Source organism: Acanthochromis polyacanthus, chromosome 2 (genome assembly GCF_021347895.1).
Source record: "Acanthochromis polyacanthus isolate Apoly-LR-REF ecotype Palm Island chromosome 2, KAUST_Apoly_ChrSc, whole genome shotgun sequence".
In the NCBI taxonomy this organism is placed as follows: Eukaryota; Metazoa; Chordata; class Actinopteri; family Pomacentridae; genus Acanthochromis; species Acanthochromis polyacanthus.
The window spans coordinates 15,048,902-15,068,663 of record NC_067114.1 but is presented as its reverse complement, the minus strand read 5'-3'; the positions used below and the strand labels follow the sequence as shown (position 1 = coordinate 15,068,663).

Genomic DNA, 19,762 nt, shown 5'->3' with positions numbered 1-19,762 from the left:
AATTTAGAGTAACCAGTTAACCTCAGCATATTTTTGGACTGTGGGAGGAAGCCGGAGTGCCCAGAGAAAACCCACGCATGCACAGGGAGAACATGCAAACTCCATGCAGAAAGATCCCAGGCTCAGGCTGGGACTCGAACCAGGGATCTTCTTGCTGCAAGGCGAAAGTGCTAACCACTAGGTCACTGTGCAGCCCATACCAATAAAGTGATTTTAAAAAATACTGTAAAAATTGGAAATGGAGTACAATCAGCAGCAACAACAACAGGTAATTTTTCTTTTTACAGTGCATCCATATGTAGACCACTGTCCCCCCATAGACTGACTATAAATCATGGTCTCCCCCATTCAAAAGCAGCGCCACCTGCGTGACACAATGAGGCTTCGCGTGGGACTGTCACGTGACTTTTTTCGCGCGGTGAACGGATCCGTCCGAGGGTCCTGCTTCGATACTTGCGCTATAAAAGTCGATACTCCATCTGCTAGTGTGGTCAGAGCAACCACTGCTGGCAGAAGTTTGAGCTAACCTGCTAGCTGCAGCTCTCCGGTCCGCTGCAGACGAACTTCGGGACGGAGATGAGCTAAAGACCGACCAAAGCACCCAGAGGGAAGGTGATACTTTATTCACGGCACCGCGGCTTTCACGGACCGTGCCTTGCTTTTAACGGGACTGCCTCGGTGGCTCGGTCGCTGGGTCGGACCCGGGCTGCTACGATGCGTGTCCGCTGCTCCACGAAGCTCCGTAGGGGAAGTGGATCTTTCACCGGATGATGGACAGGAACTACCCGAGCTCCAGCTTTGCGGACGCGCTGGCTCCACCAGCACAGACCGCAGCTTCGTGGGCCTATGACCGCGGCTCAGCTAGTACCCAGCCAAGGTAAGCGATGAAGGAGAGGGCGGGTCACCTTCCAAAGGAAATTACGGTGATGGAGGGCCTAGCTGTGCTCCGGGAGAAAAGTGCGGGGCGGCTTGTGGTTGTTGGGAGCACCGGGGGGAGTTTAGGGAAATGTCGGAATTTCACCAACGCCGTAGCTTTTGTCAGTGGTTTCTTAGCCATATGTTAGTGTTTCCCACCTTGCTAGTTTTCGCTAGCACACTTTTTCAACGTGGCCAGGCACAGAGTTGTGAACTACAAACTAGACAAGACAGTTGTTTTATCTCTGTTTAATGGCCAACTAGGCGTGTTAAACCAGCATTTTATCGGCCTCTTTTCGTGACCCACAGGTGCTCTTCAGAGCTAAAACAAGACGAGGCAGCTAGCAATCAATGCTAGTTACTGTCAATGTTCCCACAAACTCACTGAGCAGACCCTTGGACCACTATGAGCAACATCAGACGTGTGCACTGTGGTCACGCCAGTATCGTATCCATCCAAGTTACATGGTTTGTTAAAAGAACCAAATTAAAGCATTTACATTTCTGTTAAAACACTTTGTCAGCAGGAGCCAGTTGAAGGCTGCAGTGATTTTGGTGACACTACAATGTATAAGGGTGAAGTTATTGAATATTTTTGTCTCTCTTTGCTGTTGCAGACGGTCCCTGTTCACTCCATAGACACCAGTGTTATTTCTGCAGCTTAAAGGACAGCCACTTTTGATAAAACTGGGCTTGTAGCACATTGTGTGCCTTACAGCGATGGGAAAGAGGCATCGTTTATGTTTTTGACAACCTATATCTAACGAGTTATAGATGCTGGAAATCTGAATCTGTGAATATCTTTCCAACTTTACTGAACTTGGGGCCACTACCACCCAAGGAGTGGTGTATTTAATTTTGAAAAAAGCATTTAGCCATACTTAAAGCTTTAAGTGCTATGTTTACACGGAATTAAGAATTCTGTATTCTTTTATGATAACAGGTTGTGTCTGAAAAGACGTGGTATCATTTTAAACAGTGAAACCATTCTAATGAAATAAAATGTAATGACCAACCAGTGTGCAATACTGGATTCTGCAAAAACATAAACGACTGAATGTGGAATACTGTACATAGAAATTCTCAACAGATATTTTTTCATCTATATCTAAATCTATCTTAACACAGTTAATGTATTAACTCATTTATGTGTGTATGCATGTATTTATTTATTTAGTACTGTTAACATATCAGAGTTTTGAGTGAGTTTTTCTTTAGATGGGCAAAGGCCATTTATTGATCACATATAGGCTATTAAATAAATGTTTATTGAAAACTATAAACCATTTAAATAAAACTTAGGAATTTATTGAGTCACTAAAATACTATAGAGTCTACGGCTACATCAGCATGATTATAAGCATAATCTGGTAAATTCACAAACATATACTGTAGGAAATCCAGCTAATCTCATCATGATGTCCCTTACCATATGGACTTCAGGAGATGATTGGGGATGATAAACTGTGACCTGCTGGTTGGGTCCTCTCTATTCTGATGTTTTACATGTTTGTCTCCTGATGCTGCCTTACTTCAGCCAGTCCATGAGCAACAGAAAACACAGTTTTTCTTGTACCCATTGCCAGGGGTTCGAGTTTTCACACTCAAACGTTTTTGCTTCTTTGGACATGGTGGAGTTACGGGTGTAGACATTTTTAAATGCGCAGAGCAGTGCGCAGCAGCGTCTGTAACCAGGCAACCCGCGACAGGTTCATAAGACCGGGCACACAGAGAGCCATAGATGTGTGTACCGGGCTTTGCAAAAGTTCTGTTACACGGTTTCATGATCTTTAGAGACGTTTACATGTCGGAGTGAAAAATTCCATTAAACAAACTGAAAGTTCTACCTTATAGGCAGGTGTCATTAACACAAATTTGTTCTCCGGTGAAGTTGTATCAAGATGGAAGTCAAAAGAGTTCAGCCGGATGACCGTCCACAGAGTCGTGGAGAGGCTCAAGAATGGTGAAGATCTTTCAGATGATCTTTCGAGAATGGTGAAGACCTGAAAGATCTTCACCATTCTTTAGCCTCTCCGCGACTCTGTGGACAGTCATCCAGCTGATGTTCAGCACGAAGGAGAGCAGATATCTCAACTCTTTTGACGTGTGCAATTGCACACGTCCGCAGCTTAGAGGGAACAGTGGTTACTGTATTTCACTTATAGCACTTCAAATCAGTGGTTTTGTGAAACAGCGTGCCAGAATCTGTGTTTAGTTTTATCATTGTTTTAGCTGTTCTGTTAATGGAGGTCTATCACTGTATGTTAAACTCGCCTTCATAAAACATTTTCAATGTAAACGCAAAACTTGCCCAAGTTGCAGATGGCTCATGTATACAGTCTTTAATAGAAACGAAGAGGTAGCTTCCTTACTGGTACAATTTACTACAAATATGTTCTCACAAGTAGCACATCAAGTCTGATAAAGAAAGACAGTCAATTACATTGGAACAAAAGCAATAATGCAATCATTTGATGAATGACCCAAAAGCTGGGTATACTGGTCAGTTGGTTAAATGATACCACGGATATGCTGATTACCGGTTTAGAAAAGCTAATATGACCTCTGTTTTTCTTGTGCCATGGCCCAAACAGCACAAGTTTGTGGTTGCTGATTAGCGGTGGCTTTTCATTAAGACAATCTGGAAACTAACTCATCAGCTGATAATTGGCTATGCTGCATTAATTTTCCCCTACTTTATAGTGAGTTAGCAGTAAAGAGTTGCACGAGAAAGGATTCCTGGTGTTTGTTTGTGTGTGTGTCTATGAAGAGACCAGAAAAGAGGCAAATTAATCCCATTCAGGTTTGTATTGCCTCCACAGATGTTTACCTTCTGGCAAAGAGGCAACACTTTAGATCAGGCTGACTGCATCTGATTACCTCTGATTTTATTTCTGTTTCGTATGAGAATATCCCAGGAGAATATAAAGTCATCTATCAGATATAAAAAATAAGTATGTTTCACTTTTTTCCTACTTGGCTCAGATGGACCTTATCACAGTACCTCAAAACAAGTTTTTTTTCAACAATGTTGACCTGTGCAGTGACGACAGCCATTTAGATGTTTACAAGTAAGAAATGAGTTTTTAAGTATTTGTACATTCTTGCCAGAATCCTTGCTTTAGAATTCAAAGTAGCGTGTCCAAACATTTGCTGGTGTTAGCCTGCAAGTTTTACTGCTGAACTGAATATTGCCAAAATGTTAATGGGCTCTTATTAGGTTTTAGTACCATTCACAGGCAAACAGGTTATTTTCTGGACAAATTAATGCAGTGTTGTGGTATGAATCCTTGCAGCAATAGTACAGTCATCTGAGGAGTTTGGACAATTTTACCTTGTCACTTCAAACTGGGATGTTCAGTCTAATGTTAATACACATGGGTTGAGTCATATTCCAAACTGCACTTAGCACATTTTTTTCAACTATTTCGTAGAGCTATTATTGCTCTTTCTGCAACGAGGGTGTGGGTCCATTGAGATTGTGGACAGTAGACAGTCAACCCTTTTTAAACTGAACACTTGAAATGAGATTGCTGAAGAGAAGCCTTTTGCAGTCACTTGAGAATAATCGAACTTGCTTTTTGCACACTTACCACTGTGGGGAGTGTGTGATAAAATTCTGACAAGGCACAGATTAGGGCAAGGCTATAAAACCTTTTTTTTTTTAAAAGCTCTGAGTGCTCCACAGTGGAAGAAGGTTGTGACCACCAGGACTCTTGTGAAAGTCATCCATCCACTAAACATAAGTAACTATGTAAGAAAGGCCTCAGTCAAGGAGGTAAACGAGAACCCAACAGTCACTCTAATAATGCTTCAGAGGTCCTCTGTTCCATCAGTCAGGCTTTTGTAAACCTGAAGCTACAGTTTTTCTCAAAACACATTTTAACTTTCTCATTATGGAGTATTGAGTGTTGATTATATTTTATCCCTTTTAAATTAAGTCTACAACACCAAATATTGCACATAGTGATGGGATCTCAATAACTTGTTTTTTCTTTTACTATCCTGGTGCTTGTGACAATGAGAGCTCTCATGAAAGCTGTATGTCTGTTTGTACTCATAGTCCCAGTTATGGTGCAGCACAACTTGATGCAGAGCTTCTCCAGCGGCAAAGCTACACTTCCACGCACCAACTTCCTACCTACACTACATCACACCTTCCTACTGCAGCAGGTGAGTTATGGAGCCTAAAAAATATTGTTTTTAAGGAACTAGTTAAGCCAACAACAACAAGCCTTACTGGTGACACTCGGTCAGACAGATATTTTTGTTTGACATACCAAGGTTTTCTGTGATCATCTTTCTCTTCCTATTTTTACTGTCAGGAACACTTGAGTCCAGCAGTTATACTCCTGAGACCTCAATCATGAGCTTCCTATCAGCCATGGAGTCAAGAAGCCTTCAGGCTGGTCCTGTTAGTGCCTCATTGCTTCCTCCTTTTAGGCCCCCATCCTGGCCTGCTGGTGAGAACATATCCACTCATTTATCTGATAATTATTTTAACTATCCTTTAGCATAAAAATTTGAGCAAAATGCACATGTAGGTGACTTTTGCATTTCATTTTTTTTGTCATTTTGTGTGCAGTTTTGTTTTTCCACAAAATGTTGTCTGTTCTCTCCTTATATTGTCTCCTCTGATCATGCAGGTACCAACTCCTCCACGACAGAGCTGTATTTAACTGGTGCCCTGCCTTCAACTGCCACTTTCCCCTCTCCTGCTGCTCTGTCATCCTATCAGCACACCGGTGCCTACCCTACCAGGAGTTATGCTACCAACCCTTCCCTGGCTCTCCAGGATCCTGCCTTCAGCACATCCACCAATAGCCTGTTTTCTCACCATGATCCCCTGCTGCATCTCAAATCTAGCCAGACCGTGCTTCCCACTGCCCTGGCCTTCAATCATCTTTCTGCCCCGGCTCTGGGCTCAGCTTTGCCTGTGCAGTCCTCCACTTACCGCTCAGCCCAGGAGTCAGCGCCCCACCTCTTACAACCCCAGTTCAGCCTGTTGCCTTCTGCCCTGCCTACCCCTCATGGTGGCCCTCAGCCTTATGGAGCTACAGTTTTCTCAGGCTCTATTGAAAGAGCTCTTCAGCGTGAATGTAGTGTGATCAAGCACCACCAGAGGCCTTCCAGTAGCCACATGGCCTCAGAGCAGTTGCCCAATTCGGAGCACTCCTTACAGGGGTACTTCGGCTCTGGCAACGAAGCAGATGTGTCCTACCAGCAGGACCCGTCCCGTCAGACCCCCGTGTCCTGCAACCCCTCTACAGGAGCAGATTCCACTCATGGAGTCAACGGTTCCCCACAACCCAAGACTGATTGTGTAACACAAAAATATTCATCCACTTCATTGCAGAAGGCTAAAGACTGCTCTTCTAAACTAGCTCCACTCCCTGCTGGGGAGGAAGAGAGCCCCTCTCAGAACATGACATCGGGCTCTCCTGAGCGTTATTCCTCCCCTGGACAGAAGCAGAGCTCCGTGATTGCTAATCAACAGGCAGTCCAGCTATCTAGCCTGATGTCCAACAGTTTGCCTCAAACCTATATCACATCCCACACACAGTCACAAACCTCCCATTCCACTACAGACAAGCTTCCCTCCCTTTACAAGACTCTGCCTTCCCTCTCTAGCCAATCTGACAATGTGGCATCTGTTAGTCAGACTCTTGTTTACTCATCTACTCCTGGACTGAGCCAAGAGCAGGAGATCCAGTATGGAGCCCAGGTCCAGAGTTTGTGTCGAGGAAATCTCTCTGAGAGCTATCCCACGTCCCACTCTCAGGGTGCCCCAAACGTGACTTTTACATCTCAGTCACAGGGACAAGCTGTAGTGACCCAGTCTCAAAGCTATGCCACAGGACAATCCCTTAACTCCTCTTACCCGCCCACATGTGTTCGGAGTCTGCCCACATCAATTTCTACGATGGACTACACCCTTATGCAAGCTTCAGTGGAAAGTAAAACACATGACAGTCTGACCCAGATGCAGACCCAGCACCATAAATATATTTTATCGACACCTTTGCCTACCTACTCTTCAACTGCGCAAGCCTTACAAAATAACATTAGATCCTCAGTACAGGACATAAAGCAAACATATGGCAAACAGAAACTTGAAGAGCTTCCTCTCCAAGACCTAGAAGCTCTGCAGCAGGCTTCTATGGAGGTCTCTACACCAGATAGCAACATGACTTCTCACAACAATGTAATATATGTTGTTTCAAAAGTGGATGATCACCACAAAACACAAAGTGTTATTCGAAGCAATTCACGTTCTGATGACCAGCTCATGGGACTAGGTCATACAAGTGCAGCACAGATAAAAGATGAAAGGATGGGTTCTGTGAGCCAACAGCACATTCATTTAAGCAGTGCCAATGGCCATGAAACTGCCAACACAAAAACTACAAACTCCACTATTGTGTCCTCACATGTACCCCTGGGCTCGGAGCAGCTCAAGCAGCACGCCCTCCAACTCAAATCTCCAGAGCCAAATCAACAAAACCAACAGAACCATAGTCAGTCCCAGAGCCAGACTCCTGCAGCCCACACCCAGTTCATCACCGTCCCCAGCACTCAGGTTCTCCTTGAACCCAATCAGATGATTCTGCTCCAGCAGCCCCTTGTCCAACCCAGTCATAACACTTCAAAGGTGGTATCGCGGCAGGGGATCCAACCAGTTCAAAGTCTGGGCCCTGGTCATGTCCAGTATCTTCAGATGGACCGAGACCTGCTGGGTCATGCTGTCACAGAAACTCAGAGTCAGCAGGGCACGGTAGCATCTGAACCGAGCTCAGATTGTCCTTCTTCCTCGAAACACCACTACAGCCAGTCTGCAAATCAGCAGTCCAGTGATGCGAAGAACCACTTTGCTCTCAACTCCATTTGCTTCCCTGACTCTATGCTACTTGCAGACGACAGAAACATTCTGTCAAATGTTAACGACATTCTTGCTGCCACTGTGGCAGCCTGTGGCGTCACACCACAGGACTTTGTCAAAGTTTCATCCTCTACTGAGGCTGAAATGGCCGTGATGGCGAGCCCTGTTGATTCCAAAGGTCACTTCCAGACTGTGGACATGAGGCACATGTCACCTAGTTTCTCTTCAGCACAACAGCCAATCATCGCCAACACTAACTCCCACGCCATCACTATGACACTAAATGGAGCTCAGATGGCTCCAGACTGTCAGGGTCAGTCTGTTCACCACAACAGCAATACTGAGCTTGACACAAATGAAGATGGCAGGAGCTCTGAGAATGACTATCACTTAGCAGGGCAGGTGTACGACCCCTCAGATCCCCAGAACAGAGTCAAAGGGAATGCAAAGTGTACCAAAACAGAGGATGGCTTCATGGAGTGTCCAGGTGGTGAGGACTTTGCCAAAAAGAAAGCACGCTGTAAGTCTCTAACCAAACCAGGTAGTCCTGAGGATGATTGTGGATTGGCCAGATCAGCCAAACGCAGTGGGCAAACAAAGCGGCAAAACCTCAGAGGTAGTGATGTCAGCTCTCCCTTGGCCTCACATACTATATATCATGGTTGTCCACAGCAGGAGAGAATCAGGCAGAAGATTCGTGAAGTCGAAGAGAAACAGCCAGAGGTCAAAACAGGCTTCATTGGCTCCTTCCTTGACTTTATCAAATCTGGGCCCAAACAGCATTACTCTCAAAGTCCTACACGAACAATTAGTCGCCCCAGAAAGCCCTGTGCCTCGTCCAAACCGTATGCTCTGCCTGCTTTGCCTCCCAAACTACAGACTCTGCCCGGGCCCTTGGTTCCCCAGGAGAGTCCGGGAGTGAGCTCTCAGCACAAACGTCTGGATGAAGATCTGCAAAATAACTTGGAGACGCTGCCGTCATTCAGCTCGGATGAAGAGGAGAACACTGGGAAGAACCAGGCTCTGAGGAACAGCATCAGCTCAGCACTCTCAGCTCTGGATGAATCTTCAGATCGGAAAATTAGAACAGGTAATAACACCCTTCCTAAGCTTCTCAAGGGACGTCCAATGTCCCAGAACGTCAGTCTGCAATTATCAAGTATTACATATTCTGTAAAGCTCAAGTCATCTTCCATTAACTGTGCTGAAATAGGGGAAATATACTGATTCACATTACAAACAATCTGATCAAAAACGTATGCTAAAGGGAATGACTGGGTGCTTAATATCGGTTTTGGGTTGTTAACAATTTTGTCAGTGGCACAGATGTATTTGACTCTCACTACTGGGATTTAATACCCAGCCCTACTGTCATTGCACAATGAATGCATAGGAATCAAGTTAATAGAGAGCAGATTGTGCAGGGCGCCATCAGAAATTATATACCAGACTGCATAGACATTTTTAGTTCTACAGACATAAGTGCAGAGAGGGAAAAGTGTTGACAAACATGAACTGTCCTCTTAATTTACAACTAAATCGGTGAATAGTTGTTGGTAGCAAAGTGGTTTGAGTTGTTAAAGCTTAAAGTGCAAACTGCATATATTTTAATCCAGCACTAACCTTTATTAGATGTCATCTCTCTCATGTTGTTATGCTGCCCTTTGATCTGTTGGAGAACAATGAAAACCAAAAAAATCAACAGAATGGGCTTTGCCGTGCTGTTTCTGGAACTTTCTCGTACTTTAGACATCAATAACATATGTTAAATATACTGTAATGTGTTGTTTGTCTGATGAATGTTGTCTGAAAGCACTTGATTTATTTTAAGACCGAGGGGTCCAGCTGTGTATAATTTTCATGTTTCTTTCTAAATGTTCGACACATTCGTATATGTGAAACCCTTCTCCAGATAACCAAATCCAAAGCTCGATGATGAAGCCAGACCAAGTTCCCTCCATGTCGCACACTGTCGCAGAAACCTGTTTGCTGCAGGTAGTCACTCCTACACAGACACCACACACAGTCTCAGGAGGAAAGACATTTGCAGCCAAAGAGGAGTACAAAGAAACGGTACCGGGCCAGGTGGCTGTGCAGCAGATAAGTGTGGCCATCGGGGGACTGACAGACGAAGAGCTGTCAGACAGCGGAGGAGAGGGAATGTATCGGGAGAGAGATGAGTTTGTCGTCCGGAAGGAGGATATTGAAAATTTGAAGGTAAACGCTGGGAAATGAAAGCTCCCTAACAAGGATTCTGGTAATGAGTAGAATTTAGTTTAAGTGCTGAAAGATGAAGGTTTTGCACGGATGAAGATGCTTCTAAATAAATATTGAATGCGACATGTCAGAACTAAACTAGAGCCTTGTTGCAGTGTAGTGCTCTTTCTTTTAATGAACAATCTATCATCAAAATTGATGAAATTGCGTACAAATTTACTCTGACCTACCATTTTTCTTGTAACGTCTTAGGTTCTAGGTATAATGATATGGTAAAAGACTATTCTCAGATCATGCAAATCATCCTCTGATACATTTTCCTATAATAGATGTGCTCCTACATCCTGAAACCTGTCCTGAATGTATCTAGGTGACGATGAAAGCAGGAAGTGAACCTCCAGCCATCTGGAAGGTCCAGAAGGCTCTGCTGCAGAAATTTGTGCCTGAGCTGAGAGATGGAAAGAGAGTGTTCTCAGCCACAAACAGTGTAAGTGAAAGCAGACTCAGCAGCATACCACATGCGTGTATATGCATTTAATCATTCAAATGATGTTTCTTTATTTTGCAGCTATTAACATTTTTCTGTGTTTATATAGTATCTGGGATACTTTGGTGATGCCCAGACCATGTACCAGAGGGTGTATGTGAAATTTTTGGACACTGTTAATAAAAGGGAATATGTGCGAGTTTGTAGTAGGAAGCCACGGTGTAAGCCTATGAACTCACTAAGGTATGTGTAGAGTACTGACCCACACATTTCCGTCGTTTATAAAAATGACTCTTCAGTGGTGTAACTGTTCTCATTTTGCCACCCAGGGGTGTTCAGATGAAATCTTTGCTGGGCTTGACAGCCACCCCTTCCTCAGTTTTCCAGAGCCAAACGCCCCAACCCAAACAACTGAAGCCGAGGGCAGAGCCCCCGCCCAAGAAGAGGAGGAAATGGAAAGAGGAGTTTTCATCTGCTGCTTCTGGATCATCTGCAGATGAAGGCGGTGATGATGATGGTGAAGAAGCCTTTTAGCTGCTCTCATTAAATCTGCTCTGAACATAAGTTGATATGATCGAGGTCTAAATCGCTTCTCCTCCTTACTGTCCTTCCATGCCTTCTGGATGTTTTATCTCTCTCACACGCTCCCAGAGTTAAACCCTCCGCTGCCGTTTCCTTCACGATACCGCAACACGCGAACCATGAAGGAGACATTTAAAAGCTTTGTGGAATTGCTGATCAGCATTGCATTAGATGAAGATGTGATGACAGCACTTGAGAAGGCAAACGGTGAGCAGCCCACTTTTTATACGTTGAGCTCGGTTGGCTTCACAGTTTAGCATCCATCACGTAGTTGCTGGAACTTTTGCTGACTTGTTAATTCATCTTGTTGCAGATGAGTTGCTGCTGCCACATATGAAAAAAGTGGATGGGATGATCACTGACAACAGGAAACGCTTGCTTCACAAACTGCACATAGGGCAGGTTTTGAAGGTGAGTGTGTAAATGAAACTGCATGTTAACATTCTGAACCCCAAAAGTCAAAAAAAGGTTTGAAAGGCATGTTGTCTCGGTGGTGGGGGGCGGGGCGGGGCGGGGGGGGGGGGGGGGGATGCCAAAATGATACCATTTATCAGCCAGATGCTGTAAAAACACACAAGAACAGCATTCTGATGGTCCTTGAATTACTTAACTGAAACGCAGTGTTCCATTTGAAAACTTCACCAGATCCAACTTTAAAATCCTGAAGCTTGAAATTTCATTAAAGTTAAAGAACAATCGTGACGAAAACATTGAGGAACTATCAGCTGAAGTAGGTTGAACTGCAGCCTGTGCTTACAAAGGACGGCAACTTAAAAATATAAATGGTAGAATTTCTATAGTATGTAGAGTTATTTTCTTTTTCTTGCTGGTGATTAAGAACATAATGTCATCATACCACACAAAAAAACATTTTTGAGTCCTGTGCTTGTACCAATATTGTGCTGTTTCTGTAGATGTACAGGACTTTATAGTGTAGTTTTAGTTTTTAAAAAATGAGCCCACAGTGAATGTGTGAAAATGTGTTTAAACAATGAGTTAATGCAGTGAACATGTTTACACCGTAAGGCTTAAAGAATCAGTCTGTATCTGCTTTGATGGCAAAGTGGAAAGAAAAAGCGAAACACCTTTTCTGTGCAGTTTGAACCTAAGTAACTTGTGTTCTTCAGACGGCTCTCGACAGCTTCCCAGAGATCTCAGTGGTGACTGAACTGAAAAAGGATGGGGAAACTCCAGCCTTTAAGGTACGTCTCAGTGGAAGGGCCTACAACAAGAAGACTATGAAGCCCTACAAGATGCCTAACAAAGTGCCTCAGGTAAGCCAAGATGATGTTTGGGTGCAGTGTTCTCTTCATATCTGTCCAGGAGAGGGCGCAGTGTCCCTATTTGTGCTGTACACTGTTGAGCATTAAAACCACCTTTCCCTGTCCTGTTTTCATGCTGTTTCACTGGATTTGTTATACATTAATAGTGTTTTCATCTTTTTCTTTCTAGGAGTATGCAGTGGACCAGCAGAAAACTCAATGGTTCTCTCTGTACCACTCTTTACAGCATTACAAGTACCACACGTACCTCATGTGTAAGGATGAGGTAAGACATTGTTGCCGGCTTACGTTGAGTTTTTTGGAGCTGTATTCTGTGTCGATGCTAAATCAGTGTCTATTTTGTTCTTGGATGAGTAATAGTGATCCCTGGTCTATCGCGGTGGTTACATTCTAGATCCCCCACGATAGATTAACATCCGCAAAGCAGCAACCATATTTATTTTATTCTTATATATTTATATTTTAAGGCTTTGTAAACCCTGATGCTACAGTCGCTGAGCCAATCAGCGTCCAGCGCTTTACGCGACACATTTCATTTTGATTAAGAATTCTGCTAATATAACTTATTACTTTTTTTATGTATATATTTATAGTGTTTTAATCTTTTAGTCTAGAAAATGCTTACTTTACCGCAAAATCTATTAAAATAATGTAGCGATCGCAGACCTGGTTGCTATGACTGAACTGTGGTGCTGCAATGCACCATGGGTGTTCGGGGTGTTGGTGGTTTACATGTCATTACTGTGGTTTCTGTTAGTGTTACAGTGCTAGTAGTGTTTGTGTTTCATTGTGTTTTGTGGTTTAGTCAGCCTAGTTAGTTTGGTTAAGTAATGTAGCCGTAAGGGGACACAATCCAGTGTCTTATTGTGCTGGTCCCAAGCCCAGATAAATACTGAGGGTTGTGTCAGGAACGGCATCAGACGTAAAACTTTGGCCAAATCAAACATGCAAATCAAATGTATGACTTCCATACCGGATCGGTCGAGGCCCGGGTTAACAACGACCGCCATCGGTGCTGTCGACTTACAGGGTGCCGGTGGAAAATGGACGACTGTTGATCGAAGAAGGCGGGGAGGAAGGTGTGCTCGTAGGAAGAGAGAGAAGAGGAACACCAAGAGTCTAGGACTGAGAGTAGGGACTTTGAATGTTGGAACTATGACAGGAAAAGGTAGAGAGCTGGTTGACATGATGCATAGGAGGAAGGTGGACATACTGTGTGTCCAGGAGACCTGGTGGAAAGGTAGTAAAGCTAGAAGTTTAGGAGCAGGGTTCAAGTTGTTTTATCATGGTGTAGATAGGAAGATAAATGGAGTAGGAGTTATCTTGAAGGAGGAGTTTGTTAGGAATGTCCTGGAGGTAAGAAGAGTGTCAGATCGAGTGATGAGCCTGAAGCTAGAAATCGAAGGTGTGATGTTCAATGTTGTTAGTGGGTATGCTCCACAGGTAGGATGTGAGCTGGAGGAGAAGGAGAAGTTGTCATTGGTGCAGACTTCAACGGACATGTTGGTGCAGGAAACGAAGATGATGAGGAGGTCATGGGCAGGTTTGGTATCCAGGAGAGGAACGCAGAAGGACAGATGATGGTTGACTTTTCAAAAAGGATGGAAATGGCTGTAGTGAATACTTTCTTCCAGAAGAGGCAGGGACATAGGGTGATCTATAAGAGTGGAGGTAGGAGCACACAGGTAGGCTACATCTTGTGTAGACGGTGTAATCTGAAGGAGATCAGTGACTGCAAAGTAATGGTAAGTGAGAGTGTAGCCAGACAGCATAGGATGGTGGTGTGTAGGATGACCCTGGTGGTGAAGAAGATGAAGAGGGCAAAGACAGAGCAGAGGACCAAATGGTAGAAGCTTAAAAGGGAAGAGTGTTGTATGACTTTCAGGAAAGAGTTGAGACAGGCTTTGGATGGTCAGGAGGTGCTTCCAGATGACTGGACAACTACTGCAAATGTGATCAGGGAGACAGGTCAGAGAGTATTTGGTGTGTCATCTGGAAGGAAAGGAGATAAGGAGACTTGGTGGTGGAATGAGGAGGTACAGGAGTGGATCCAGAGAAAGGTTAGCTAAGAAGAAGTGGGACACTGAGAGGACTGAAGAGAGTAGACGGGTACAGGGAGATGCAGCGTAAGGTGAAAGTAGAGGTGGCAAAGGCCAAACGAGGGGCTTACGATGACTTGTATGCTAGGTTGGACAGTAAGGAGGGAGAGACTGATCTGTACAGGTTGGCAAGGCAGAGAGACAGAGATGGGAAGGCCGTGCAGCAGGTTAGGGTGATAAAGGATAAGGATGGAAGTGTGTTGACAGGTGCCAATAGTGTGATGGGAAGATGAAAAGAGTACTTTGAAGAGCTGATGAATGAGGAAAATGAGAGAGAACGAAGAGTAGAAGAGGTGACTGTTGTGAACCAGGAAGTAGCAAAGATTAGTAAGGATGAAGTGAGGAGGGCATTGAAGAGGATGAAGAGTGGAAAGGCACTTGGTCCTGATGATATACCTGTGGAGGTATGGAAGTGTCTCGGAGAGGTAGCAGTAGAGTTTCTAACTGGGTTGTTCAACAGGATCTTAGATAGTGAGAAAATGCCTGAGGAATGGAGGAGAAGTGTGCTGGTGCCCATCTTTAAGAACAAGGGAGATGTGCAGAGTTGTGGCAACTACAGAGGAATAAAGCTGATGAGTCACACGATGAAGCTATGGGAAAGAGTAGTTGAAGCTAGACTAAGGGCAGAGGTGAACATCTGTGAGCAGCAGTATGGTTTCATGCCAAGAAAGAGTACAACAGATGCAATATTTGCTTTGAGGATGTTGATAGAGAAGGTCAGAAGAGGTGCATTGTGTCTTTGTAGATCTGGAGAAAGCTTATGACAGGGTGCCCAGAGAGGAACTGTGGTTTTGTATGAGGAAGTCTGGAGTGGCAGAGAAGTATGTTAGAGTGGTGCAGGACATGTATGAGGACTGTAAGACAGTGGTGAGGTGTGCTATAGGTGTGACAGAGGAGTTCAAGCTGGAGGTGGGACTACATCAGGGATCAGCTCTGAGCCCCTTCTTGTTTGCTATGTTGGACAGGATGACAGACGAGGTTAGACAGGAGTCTCCATGGACTATGATGTTTGCAGATGACACTGTGATCTGTAGTGAGAGCAGGGAACAGGTGGAGGAGAAGCTAGAGGCATGGAGGTTTGCCCTGGAAAGGAGAGGAATGAAGGTTAGCCGCAGCAAGACGGAGTATCTGTGTGTGAATGAGAGGGACCCAAGTGGAAGAGTGAGGTTACAGGGAGAAGAGATCAAGAAGGTGGAGGGTTTTAAGTACTTAAGGTCAACAGTCCAGAGCAATGGAGAGTGTGGAAAAGAGGTGAAGAAGCGTGTACAGGCAGGCTGGAACGGCTGGAGAAAAGTGTCAGGTGTGATAGAAGAGTTTCAGCTAAAATGAAAGGAAAAGTTTACAAAACTGGTGAGACCAGCCATGTTGTTTGGTCTGGAGACAGTGTCCCTGAGGAAAAGACAGGAGACAGAGCTGGAGGTAGCAGACCTGAAGATGCTGAGGTTCTCTTTAGGAGTGACCAGGATAGATAGGATCAGGAATGAGTACATCAGAGGGACAGCACATGTTAGAGGCTTTGGAGAGAAGTCAGAGAGGCCAGACTGAGATGGTTCAGACATGTCCAGAGGAGAGAGAGTGAATATATTTGTAGAAGGATGCTGAGTTTCCCACTGCCAGGCAGGAGGCCTAGAGGAAGACCAAAGAGGAGGTTTATGGATGTGGTTAAAGAAGACATGAAGGTAGTTGGTGTGAGAGAAGAGGATGCAGAAGACAGGGTTAGATGGAGGCAATTGATTCGCTGTGGCGACCCCTGAAGGGAAAAGGCAAAAGGAAAAGAAGAAGAAGAAGTTAGTTTGGTTAAGTGTTATGTTGTCAGGAGTGAGTGTGAAGTGGTTTGATGACTTCCTGCCATATTATATGTAGTGTCACTCTCCGTGTGTGTCAAAATAAAAGCATTCAGCAGTTGCAGAGTGTATTAAAGGCAGACATCTTTTCTCCAGCGTTGTCCTTCAATGCAGCTCGCCAGAAAAGTAAATATGTAAAAATATCTATTTATGACAAAATCCGTACCCGATACTAAATACAATTTAAAAATCTACAATACAGTGAGACTGTGAAAAGTGAACTGGTGACAGACCACTATTATGCAATTTTGAACTCTGATGATAATTATTCTGATGAAACTTTTACATTACTAACTGTTTCTTCTCTTTGTGGTTGTCATCCAGATCGCATCTCTGCGGGTGCAGGAAGGAGACATGGGGCAGGAGGAGATCGTACAGAAGTGTCTGCAGAACGGAGCTTGGGTAGAGGGGCTCTTTGACCGTTTTGGAGATTTAATCAATCAAGTGCAGCAGGCCTGCCTATGATTCAGGCTTGGTTTGGGAGGGGGGGGACAATAAGTGAAACTGCTTTTAAACAAAAAGATGGCTCAAGCTGAGACTGGCAGCAGAGAAAGATGGAGTGAGTCTCCCCTTCGCATCACAGAGAATTGAATCAGGGACCTATCACAGCTGAGTTGCCTGGAAGATGAACGGTGGGGCCTTTGGCATAAAAGCGACAGCAGGTAAAACAGTGGAGCAGCAGTAACATTTACACTCTTTATCACTGCCTCCGGCCAGAGAGCAGTGTCTTGATCAACACAGGACAAGGACTTTGTTTCGGGGAGCAATTGGGACGACTTCCACACGGTGCTTCCCCTAGTCTTTGTAGGTTTTTGTAGTGTTACAAGCCCACTTTTTATGGGCCTTTTCATAGATTTCTATTGTCTCGTTTTTATAGTTAAATGACGGATTGTAACCAGTGAGTATTCACTAGATAGAAAGCACTCAGCATAGGAAGTAGAGCACATCAAATAAAAATGCAGGAATCTGATTGCCTACAGTTATAACAAGCCTTCATCGATCATGTGTTAAGTAGGCTCACATAAAGAGTTGATTTATTGTAAAAAAAAAAAAAATCTATATATTATATATAACTGTAGTTTTATACTGTTTGTAAAACATCCATTTTGTAATGGAGTGCCAACTTATATATATTATATAATGTACATTTTGTATAAAAGAACAGGAAGGTGGGAACTGCAGGAGTTCTCTCGAGGAATTTAGCAACTGTATGCTGTATCTATGTTGTGCTTCAGACAGCCCTTTACTTATAAGGGGCCTTTTGGTGAAATCTGTGCAGCACTGCTTTTTATTAATCTTTTTAATCAGAAATTATGACCTTGAATTATCTGAGGGTAAAATGAAAGTAATAGAGTTGTCTTTATATTGCTTTACAGACATAGGCCACATTTTATGACAAATATATTTTCACAGAAGGAAATATTATTTCTTGTTTATTACAATTTCTAAGGCACTTTTTTCATTGTCTTTTCACAGTTTTGCAAAATTGACTCTTTGTAAGTCGGTTACCAATTTTATGCTATCAACAATAATCATGTTCTTTAAAGATGCTGTTTGTAAATAAAATGCCGCATGTATTAGATTTGTGTTTTGATATATATATTTTTTTATTTTTTGTATGAGGTGGGTAACATCTTCCGAATGCATGAGTCTGACGGAGTTAGAAATGTTGCTTTAACATCACAAAGCATTGAGTTTTCAACAAAAAGACATACTTGCATTGAAAGACATAAAACAATGGGGGAAAAATGTATCTGAAGTGAAAGCAGATGGTTAGATATTGTGTTTAACCCTCGTGTTGTTCTGCAGGTCAAATTGACCGGTTTTAAACTTTGAAAATGTGGGGAAAAAAATGTATATATTCACAGTAAAAGTTCTGAGGCCCACATTTTCAACATTTTTGGGAAATTTTAGAGATATTTTTTTTTTTTTTTTTTTTTTTGGTGGAGAAAAAAAGAAATCTTAAAAAATGTTTATGAACATTCACAAAAAAATCAACCAAAATCCAGCGAATTTGATTTTGGTTGATTTTTTTTTTATTATTATTTTTTATTTATTTATTTATTTATTTTTTGGGTGAATGTTCTCAAAGAAAATATTAGAAGTTTTACTGAGATATATATATATGGAATCACTTTTGATATTTTTAGGATTTTTTTAAATGATTTTTACTTTTTTTTTTTTTTTTTTTTTTTAAATACATTTTTGCAAGAATTTTCTTACCAAATTTGGGTGACTTTTTTTTAAATAAGACTTTTAAGGGAAATGTTTTGCTGAATTTTTTGGGAATTTCCTCCTGAAGATTTTGTAAATTTTCAGGAATTTTGGGGAATTGTTTTGCTGAATTTTTGGAGTTTTTTTTTTGTTTTGTTTTTTTTTCAGACAAAACTTTTTTTGGTGCCCGTAAATGAAGACAACAGGAGGGTTAATGTTGATAATTGACAGGAAGGTTCACAATTTAGCTGAGATTTGAAACTTCACTAGCAGAATTGTCATTGTGCTTTTGCTGCAGAAAATATTAAACCAGGGATTTTCTAGACCATGCATATCTAAATTCTGATCACTGCCTTCGTTTTGCAAATGACTGGCAAAACAGCAGAATGAGAGCAGGATGTTCAGAGTACAATCTGTAGGTGTCTGTACATTTATCTTGAAATACAGCACCTGTTTTTCTTTACAACATAACAGTTGTAGCTTTGCTCTCATAAATGTAACCCTCCATAGCTCAGCCCAGAGGGGTCTGTCACTCTTGCACTTCACCCACTTCCCGGGAGTGTGCAGCTAATATTGGCGCTTATCCTTCAGGAGGACACAGCAGGGCAGAGAAATCCGCCGTGATGCTCGCCCACCATGCTCTCATGACCCAACTATTCAGTGAGAATGGGCGGCTGACTTTGTGTCGTCTGAAAGGGTCTCGGGGCTGTTGAATAAAATATGACTGTCCAGCCAAAGCAGCCATAATACAGAAAAAAATTACTGGCAATCCCCGAATAACAAAAGTGTGTCTGTACTGCTGCAGCAGCACTGTGAGGAAAGCCACTGTCCTCTGTCCTTTGGAGTTGGAGAGGCTCGGGGGTGGAGGACAGGCAGTCAGGCAAGCGTTTGGGATTCCAGTAGGGGCACAACTGGTGGAGACAGATACTGAGCGTCTGCTCTCCAGATGAAAAGCATATGAATTTTAATGCACTGCATTGTTCCATATGTGGGAGAAGGACTGAGAGGAGCCTCGAGGCAGCATGAGAATGCGAGAAGGGCACAGAAACTCTGCTGTTTGTTGCATAAGACTGCAAATCACTGACAGTCTATTGTTTTTTTTTTTTTTGAAACATCCTTCACTGAAACTTTATGTACTGAAGGATGATGATGTGGTTTTTAATCTTAGCAGTCATCCAGAGAAGATGGAGTGAGATTAGCTTTATACTCAGTCTGGCAGCTGCACACACTAACAGGACATG

General features: G+C 43.2%; 1 protein-coding gene across 1 annotated transcript; it reads left to right on the top strand.

The window, feature by feature from the left end:
* Positions 1–393: 393 nt before the first annotated feature.
* On the top strand, positions 394–17,889 carry qser1 (glutamine and serine rich 1). Its single transcript, XM_051945000.1, has 13 exons — positions 394–877; positions 4,979–5,088; positions 5,241–5,378; positions 5,562–8,885; positions 9,708–10,012; positions 10,383–10,499; positions 10,609–10,742; positions 10,829–11,016; positions 11,151–11,288; positions 11,395–11,492; positions 12,209–12,355; positions 12,534–12,629; positions 16,632–17,889. Exons 1-13 carry the CDS (start codon positions 768–770, stop codon positions 16,770–16,772), a joined length of 5,046 nt encoding a protein of 1,681 aa, XP_051800960.1. The 5' UTR covers positions 394–767; the 3' UTR covers positions 16,773–17,889.
* Positions 17,890–19,762: the final 1,873 nt, after the last annotated feature.

Bases quoted from the DNA above. Each gene is read 5' to 3' on its own strand.
- qser1 (XM_051945000.1), top strand. From the start codon at position 768: ATGATGGACAGGAACTACCCGAGCTCCAGCTTTGCGGACGCGCTGGCT. The intron at 11,289-11,394 runs GTGAGCAGCCCA...ATCTTGTTGCAG, and splicing joins AGCACTTGAGAAGGCAAACG to ATGAGTTGCTGCTGCCACAT. The intron at 11,493-12,208 runs GTGAGTGTGTAA...TGTGTTCTTCAG, and splicing joins ACATAGGGCAGGTTTTGAAG to ACGGCTCTCGACAGCTTCCC.